Source organism: Austrofundulus limnaeus, unplaced genomic scaffold (genome assembly GCF_001266775.1).
Source record: "Austrofundulus limnaeus strain Quisiro unplaced genomic scaffold, Austrofundulus_limnaeus-1.0 Scaffold7, whole genome shotgun sequence".
In the NCBI taxonomy this organism is placed as follows: domain Eukaryota; kingdom Metazoa; phylum Chordata; class Actinopteri; order Cyprinodontiformes; family Rivulidae; genus Austrofundulus; species Austrofundulus limnaeus.
This window is the reverse complement of record NW_013952409.1, coordinates 2,898,676-2,907,901: the sequence shown is the minus strand read 5'-3', so window position 1 is coordinate 2,907,901 and position 9,226 is coordinate 2,898,676. Positions and strand designations below refer to the sequence as shown.

Below are 9,226 nucleotides of genomic sequence, written 5' to 3'. Positions count from 1 at the left end.
ACATAGCCTTATTTGGTGTTTTTAGGGTGGTAATTTTGCTAATCTCTCGTGCACGAGCAGCTGGATATGAACAAGTGGCATTCATCAGTTTATGATGCTCATTTACACTTTTCCTGAAGATAGAAGAGTTTGTTGAATCTGACGTGACATGTTCGTACGAACCCTTTGTACGAACAAAATTAAGAGAAATTTAGGATAAGAATACGAACATGTTCTTGCATGAGGCCCAAGGAGGGAGAACTCCAGACTTGTATACGGAGCTCATTAATGGAGGAGAGAATAAACCCAAAGTTTGATCTTTTTTTTTTCTTTGAACGATGTTTGCTGGTAAAGTCATGTGCTTCTTGAACTGAAGGAACAGATTTCCCTGACTTCTGTTTTTTATTTCAACACCTGCTCTTGTTCTGCTTCATACTTTTCTTTTTATTCACAGAAAAATGTGTGAAAAAGTCAGAACCGTTTATGGGATTGGCCTGAAATGACCACAGATCAATTTGTTGTGCACGTTTGTAAGTTTTGTTTGTTGCGTACTTCCTCACTGATACCAGCACGTCTTTACAAAACTACTTCCAGTCTTAGCAAGATTTGATACAAGGTCAATGGAAAACACAAAGATAAACACAAGTGATATCTAAGAATGACTGTTGTTAGCAAATCTTGTTCTGACTTTAATCATTCTGTCTGCAGATGAACAGCATGTCATGAAAACCTAGGTCATTAAAGGATGTCATGAATTACTTGCTTAAACATAAAAGTATTAGTTCTATTACACGGGCCTCCCTGCCAATTCTTTCATTTTACAGTCACTTCAGTTTGCCAACTCTTCTGTCCAAACTTTGTACCAATTACCATCACCACCATGGCCTTAATTATCAAACTGAACTCAAAGAAACAGCCGGCGTGATCTGATAAACCCTACAAGGAATCATTTCATCTCAGCTTCCTGCTGATTGGCTGATGCACGCTTCTTATCTTGCTTTCTTCTACTTATGAGACATCTGAACAGTAAAGAGATCTTCTTTTTCTTTGGTATGTATTTGTTGTTTTGGGGACATTTTACTGAATATAGCAGCAGTGGTTGTTAGGAAAGATCTCCTTTTAGAGAAAAATGAAAGAAGAATATATGTGAGCATGCTTCCTGTTGTGTATGCAGGTTTTCTGAGGTTTTAGTCAATCTATGATTGACTGAGTCCTTAAAGATAATATCATTTTCACTTAGTGTTTTAAACCATTGAACATCACCTCTTTTATAATCAGAGTAGATTATCATCTGGGATCAAAACAATTAGAAAACAAAATAAGAACCTAGCTGTTGCTGACAGAATAAAATGAATTTCTGCGTGTTTTTGTTGACCTGTGTGTGCAACATCCATCCATCCATTTTCTGTACACGCTTCTTCCTTTTCAGGGTCACGTGGGTCACTGGTGCCCATATCCAGCAGTCACAGTGCGAGGGGCGGGGTACACCCTGGACAGGTCGCAAGTCCATCACAGGGCCACACATAGAGACAACATATTTTACTTATTTTTACTTTTTTTGTGTTTGGATCAGTTAGAGTGGTGCTTGTATGGATTTAAAAAATAATTGTTTTCATTTTCAGATAGTTTTCCATGTAAATAATCATTGATCTGCTCTCAGTGTGTTTAATCTGAGATGATTTTCATGCGTTTAACCCTGAAACTTTGACATATTTCTAACCACAGACAGAAATAAATGTTTCCGTCTGTATTTCCTGTCGTCAGTGACCCACTTCTCTGCGCTGCAGTCAACCATCCGGGGAATAAGAAAAATGTCAACAATGGGAGTGTGGTCCATCTTACAGCCTCTTATCTCAGGGTTAAGTACGGGTGTGTCTCTTTGATATGTGGAACAGTCGAATGTCATCAGATATTCATTAAAAAGTTCCTCCAGAGGAAAGGCTTTTTGCAGTTCAAGCAATTATTTTGTTTTTTGTTTTAACTTCCTTTGTATTTTAAGGAAAAATACAAAGAAACCCTATAAAAATAAATTAAAACAACTGCCTTTAAGTGTTCGGATTTCTACAATTTAAAGAAAAATTAATGTGCAAATTTTCAAATTAACACGAGAAACAGATTCTTGAACAAAGTCAATAATCCGGCAGCTTGTAGATTTGTTTCTTTTGTGTTATCAGTGCTTTAAAATGCGATAACGATGCAGAGTCAAGATCAGTCAGTGATTAATGGCTGTAATTCCATTTCAAAGGTTTGTGGATGTAAAATAAAAAGCTCTTCTGCTTTGATAAGAACATAGGGATGTAGCAAAGAGGCGACGGTTTTATCAGTTCAAATATAAGCAGCTCTACACTTCACACCTCACTGTTGTGTAGTTAAAAATGACATCATGTTTTGATGAATATCCTGACTGAAATGTGTCTTTGTTTGCAGTCCAGGGCCACATTTTCCTTGCTCTATTTGTCCCTTCTACGCCCTGGTTGTTTGAGCCTCAGGCTGTTTGAAACCTGAACACGACAGACGCCTCCTTCAGCACACGCTGACGTCTTCCTGCGGCGCTTAACATGTTTTAAATGTTTGCTTTTCGTGAGCATGGTTTTCATTTCTGGGACTCAGCGCTGCAGAGGGCCTTTCAGGTTGGGAAGTCTGTTTGCTTCAGCTACAGCTAACGCGGCATGTCGTTGGGATTTATCGTGTTCTACCAGCTTTTCTTGAAAGATGAGTGAGACAGGAAGCTAATTCTGGTCAGAAGCGAGTTACTTAGAGTTGTGTCATCCTTCAAAGTAGATTGGGAATAAAAAAACAGGTCAGTCTTCTTATTTAGAACCTCGATTTTATACAAAGCAACTCAGGCTTAAAGTATGACTGAAGAAATGATGACTCAGCAAGCTCTTTCAGATTAATGCCTTACCTGATGGGAATGGGTTGGATATTGGATTATTATGCAAAAATGTAACCTAAAGTGTAGGGCTGTGTATTGGCAAGAATTTGGCGAAACGATACATATCATGACAGAGGGGTCACGATACGATATATTCCGATATATTGCGATACTGTAAACAAGGCGATATATTGCGATTTCTTTTGATTTTTTTTGTCCAAAAATTCTGTTAAATAAAAAACCTCTTACAGGGAAAAAAAAGAAAAACCAAAATTTATTGTCTCAGAAAATTCTAATATTACAGAGACATACTTTTGATACATTTAGCTGTGTTCTGCTTTGTATGTGTTTTATTTTATTTGTTTCATATTTCTTATTTCATCCATGTTTTCAATTATTAGACTAAATTTGACAATAAATAGTTTGAAAATATATTTTTGCAGCTTTTAGTTTTTAATATTAATTTACAATATGATCACCAACACTTAACAATGGAACCAAATGTCTGGCTCACTGCTGCCAACTAGTGGTCTGAGGCTGAACTACAACATAAAATGAACGGCTGACAGGAAAGTTGACATTTTAAACCTTAATAAAAAATCGATACAGTATCGGGAAATGAAATATCGTGATATTTCAGTGTATCAATATTTTCTTACACCCCTACTAAAGTGTTGTGAAGATGCCAACGCTTTGTAGCAAAAGATGACACATTACTCTTTTCTGAACAGAAAAAATATAATTATTCTTTGTTCTGTTTCAGTAAATTTGTTAAAGTTATTTTACACTCTTTGCACAAAAGGATGGGTGTAAATGCAGCTAAATTTACACAAAACTACTGACAGGATTTAGGTCTTTCTTTTACAAACACTCAAAAACTGGAAGTTTTTTGTGTGAACGCTTCACAAGCATGCACACTATTCAGATCATTTTATCTTCTGTATTTTTGGCACGTATCTCGTTCTGCAATTTTTGTGCTTTTTTAGCAATTCATATATCAAGACATGCAGCCCCTTTGGTATTTCAGCTATTTATATTATTTTTTAACTATTACACTTTTTTTGGCCACTTTTTTTCCCCATTGAAAATGAATGGAGCTGTTTTCAACATCCTTAAAATCCTTTAAAATGTTTCTAAGTCTTTACATCTTACACCTTTTTTCTAGTTCTTCTCTTTTTAACTTCCTTGTGCTAATTTTAGCTACTTTTTTTGCTAATTTTAGCTTTTTTGCTGCTATTTCAGCTGTAATTCTGCTTCTTTCTGCTTAGTTCAGCAAACTTGTGCTTCTTATGCTTCCTTATTCTAATTTAGAAATTTCCAGCTACATTTTAGCTGTTTTACTGCACGTTTTGGCCTTTTTCGCTATTTTACAACAAATTGTCACGTTTTTGTACTTTTATACACTTTTCTGCTAAATAGACTTTTTTATACCCTGTTCACCATCTGGGTGCTAATTTCAGTTTGTGTCTGCTACCTTTTAGCTTGTTTTAAAGATAATTTTAGTTTTCTTCCTGCTGTTTCAGCTATCTTTCTTTGCTCCTTTCTATTTCGCTGCTAAGTTAAACATTTTTATGCTTCTTTCGGCTTTTCAGATGGAACTCTCATTAACTGTTTTGCTGTTATTTTGCAATGCAGTTTCTCTAGTTAAGTCTTATTTCTTTAAAATGGGACAACAGCACTGTGAGGAAGTAAAGCCTTGTTTGCTAACCAGTTTTTAGAGCCCAGAGACGTGTTTTCATTGTGATGTAGCACAGCTGCACAGAGCTCAATTTGTTCATATTGATGATTGATCTGTTAGTTTTCCCTCTGCGCTGATTCTTTGCTCACAAATGTGGAAAAAGACAAGATGTTTGACCACTTCCTGTACGAAATATTCCCCAAACGCATCCTCCCAGATGTGTTTGCACAAACATTATAGCTTCCAAGGTTGTGACCTTTCCCATAACGTTTCTGTGTCCCAATGCACAGATTTCTGTTTTCTATCCAAAAGTTCCAGTTTATGTCTGAGCTTTCAACAGGATGTTGTGTCTAATTCAAGCTTTTTCTGTCTGGGGCTGCCCGTTTAGAGAAAGACCATCTTTTGTTATTTGTTGAGTCGTTAAAGGACCAAAAGTTTGATTTGTGAAAAATTGTTTAGCCTCTTGGCTAAAACAATGCGAGCCTGCGGCCTGGAAAACAAGAAAGAAAGCTTTAGAAGCTTTTAATGTGGTAGAGTTTGGGATGTCGTGATACCAGATCTGAAGGGTGTTGGTGTGTGTTTATAGAGGGGGGTGATAGGAAATGAGAAGCTGCCAAACTGTTAGGAAGCAGAGACCTGAGAGCCCCTCTGGGCCACTCAAAGGTTCAGAGGGAACGTGTGGATTTCTGGGTCTGGCACGGACTAAAAGACCGACCAGGTGTTGTTCCTGAGCAGCTCACACCCTCGCCCCGACGCCAGCTTCTCCACAAAGCTTTAGTTTTCAAATGAATGTAGTTTAAAGCTTCTTGGGCAGTGTGTGTTGTGTTCAGGTGCATGCAGAGCAGAGGCCTGTCTGTTTGTGTCAGAGAGAAAAACAATCTCTGAGTTCCTGCAGGGGAGTAGTTTCCATGACTGTCATAGTGAGAATAATGTGGAGAGACTTTAAGTGATTGCTACCTGATACTCAGCTTTGACAGAGATGCTATCTGGGACATGCTCAGCTTGGGCTTCAGATAACTCCTGTCTGTTGTTGGGGAGAGTTTGGGATGTACAGAGAATAATGCTTAAGAGAAGCCAGAGGCTAAATTTGTCCTCTGTGTGCAGGAGCGTTTGGATTTATTTGCCGCAGTATGGAGGACCGACACTGACATAATTAGAAATAAAAGCAGAAATAGATAAATTAACCTTTTAAATAAATAAATACATTTTAAATGCACCAAATAAATTAAAAAGGAGAACTTTACCTCATGTTTTATATTTTAATTGTTCTTCATATTTATTTTCCAGCTTAGTTCCAATAAATTATATATTTTTGACACATATTTTAAATTTTAATTTATTTTTATATATATACATATTCTACATAGTTTTTCCTTTTACTTGTACATGCATTTGTCTCTTGAATGCTTAAATTGATTTTTTTATAATTTTTTCCAACAAGTCTTTTCATTTCAATGTGTTGCATGTTTGTGGTGCAGCAGTTTAGCTTAAAGTTAAGTTAAAATGAATGCACCAGTAATGTTTTCCTCCTTGCCTTTGTTTTAAATTAAACTTTAAACTTTTAGCTAAACTGAAGCAGCACAAGCCTGCAACACAGAAATAAAGACTTGTTGGAAAAAAATCTAAAAATAATGAAGTATAAGCATTTAAGACACACAGATGCATGTACAAATAAAAGGAAAAACAATTAATATATATTTAAAAAACAATACTAAAATTTAAAATATGTGTTCAAATATATAGACTAATTTGTTGGAACTAACCTGGAAAAATAAATATGAAAGTCAATTAAAATTTGAAACAAGAGGTAAAGTTCTCCTTTTTTAATTTAATTGGTGCATTTTAAATGTATTTATTTAGTGGTTCATATAATTCAGCTTTTATTTCTAATTATGTCAGTTTTGGTCCTCCATACAGCACAAGCCTGATAATCATCTATTTGTTCATATCAGGTGTGTTGGAGCAGAGAAACAAGTAAAACATGCAGGGCTGCGGACCTCCAGGACCAGGATTGTCCAGGCCTGTGCTAACTGCTGCGACAGTTCACTCCTCCCTTTGCTGAGGAGTGGAAAAGAGGACAAGAAAAGACAAGAAAACCAACTAGCTTATCACGATAACGATAAATTTGCGATATATTGTGCAGCCCTCCATTCTAATTTATCGTGCAATTAATTGATTTATTGCTTATTGCGACAGCCACGCCTAGCTTTGTATTCATTCTTCATTTTAAATGATTGTTGAATGCATTTAAATTTTAGCTGGTGGATGTCTAAATCTGAATTATATTATCAGCCCTGGTTTCTAATCAAGGACATTTAAACCATCAGAATCAGGACGTTAAGAGGACAGTGTAGAACCAAAGAGCTGAACTACCTGAGCTTTTTATTTGGATGAATTTACTCAGTCTAGCCCAAAATAACTTTATGCTTCAGCATCGTAAAAAGTTCATTTTACTAATATAAAATATTACAGTTTATTAACTTGCACAGTTTTCTGAGAAAGATAAAAAAATCCCATCAAAGGAGGAATCAGGAAAAGATGTTTCCCTGATAGTGGATCAGCTGTCTCATGACTTGTTTGTTTGAGAGTCTGGAACATTTTGTTCATTGAAAAACAAAAGAAAACAGTGTTTAGTTTGTTGTGGAGATCTTTTAGATGATAGGATTGTTTCTTCTGCCCTTTGTGCCTCACAGAGTGGCTGCAGGCAACAAACTGTGGCTGAGGGAAGGATTTTATTTTTGTTTTGTGGTGTTTGAGCTTCTCATGACTGCTCAGCTGAGCTCAGCCATAATCCTGTCAGGCAGTCGGTAGAAAATTGAGAAAGGGAATGTCTTTGCTTCAGGAAAAGTGGGCTCATGTATCGTTTGAACTCTGCAGGTTTGTTGAGGTTGGCTGAAGGTGTGCGTTTGTGCAGAAATACACTGTTAATGAGTGTGTGAAGCAACACAAGGACCTGTGCAGGTGTTCTCAGGACACCAAAATAGATTATGCTGACATTGTTGACCTGAATATGTCCTCTCTCCATCTTTGGCCTGGTTTGAAATGTGTATTTCTGTAAATAAATTGCAATATTTTTACTTTTTTTGTACATATGTGTTCAAGTAAAACCAAATGTTTGTGCTCTTTTGTTGTTTTATTGTTTTCAGCTCTTGTAGTCATCTTTGCCACAGTTTATCTCTAAAAATGTATTTTCTATCTTTCTGTTTCAGAAACATTTAGACATGGCATCATGATGGAGCTGGGACTCCAGCGCTGATTTGTTAAAAGCAAGAAGAGCTCAAGGTGTAAGCAGAAGAAGAGCACACACTGTGGACTCTGGGCGTCCTCCGGTGCAGATGGGTGAGACGGAGGACGAGCGTACGGCTCAGGCCGGCCAGCTCTTTGAGAACTTCGTCCAGGCGTCCACCTGCAAAGGGACTCTGCAGGCCTTCAGTATTCTCTGCAGACAGCTGGAGCTGGATCCTCTGGACTACAGAAACTTCTACAGCTCGCTGAAGGCAGCGGTCAGCACCTGGAAGGTCAAAGCCTTGTGGACTAAACTGGACAAAAGGGCCGAGCAGAAGGTCTACAACCAGAATAAAGCCTGCCTGGGCACAAGGGTGAGTAGAAACAACTGTAGTTTGTTGTTGTTCTATAAGCTGGTACACAGAGTTGTAAAGTAACTAAGTACAAATACATTGTTACTGTATTGTTTTTGTGTCATTTCAGTAGAAAATGAAGCCAAATATTAGTTTATTTAGTATATTTATTTCTTCATCATCAGTGACTTTTTTATTTTAAGGGAAGAGAAAATAGAGACAGAGAGAGAAGTAATTAGAAAGATAGACTGAAATAGCGATTAGAAGTATATTAGATATACACCAACAAAACACAGGACCACACACCTAACATCTGTCCGCTCACCTGAAAAATAAATGGATAAATAAATGGAGAGCATACAGTATATAAATATATACACATACCCATACATATATAAAGATATACATACATACATACATGCCTACATTCATAAATATTGTCCGTATATACACATGTACATATATAAACACTCAGTGACCAGTCAGAACCCCCCGCATCAGAACACCTGTTTGTGAGCAGTTGTGAACATGCGTGTAAATACAAGATTTCTCCAATGGAATATTTAATAGTGACTGTGGAGGACCGAGACCCAACCCCCAAGACACGAGGCAGACATAGGGAAGACCAGAGACCAAGGGCCCGAGAGGGATCCCGAGCGCAGAGCCCCAAGGGGCACCCGCACGGGAAGATCCGCCCACCCACCCCCAAGATCAGACCATTGGGGAGAACTGGGAGAGTCCCCCCAGCGACCACACACACAGCCCCCGGGTCCAGCAGCGACAAACTCATGGGTCCCATAGCCTAATTTTTACTTCTACTTCTTACATTTTCACACAGTTATCTGTACTTTCTACTCCTTACATTAAAAAAGGCAAGAAGTAGAAAGTTGTTACTTTTATTTCCTTTTTGCTTGTTTTCATTCCAGCTTGTTGTAAAAAATAAATACTATAAACTGTGCCTCCTAGATAGAGTGAATTTAACTGTGGTTGAATGAGAAGTATAAATATATAAAACTCTGATAGTGTATTAGTTTGTACACAAACAAATCATATCTATCTATCTATCTATCTATCTATCTATCTATCTATCTATCTATCTATCTATCTATCTATCTA

The 9,226-nt window shown here is 37.2% G+C and overlaps 1 protein-coding gene across 1 annotated transcript in view; it reads left to right on the top strand.

The window, feature by feature from the left end:
- Positions 1-7,741: 7,741 nt before the first annotated feature.
- Positions 7,742-9,226, top strand: part of mical2b (microtubule associated monooxygenase, calponin and LIM domain containing 2b) — a gene marked incomplete at its 5' end in the record, with an annotated part of 36,397 nt that continues 34,912 nt past the window's right edge. The window contains 1 exon segment of the mRNA XM_014032990.1: positions 7,742-8,131. Within this exon segment, the coding sequence (XP_013888444.1) occupies positions 7,868-8,131 (264 nt within the window).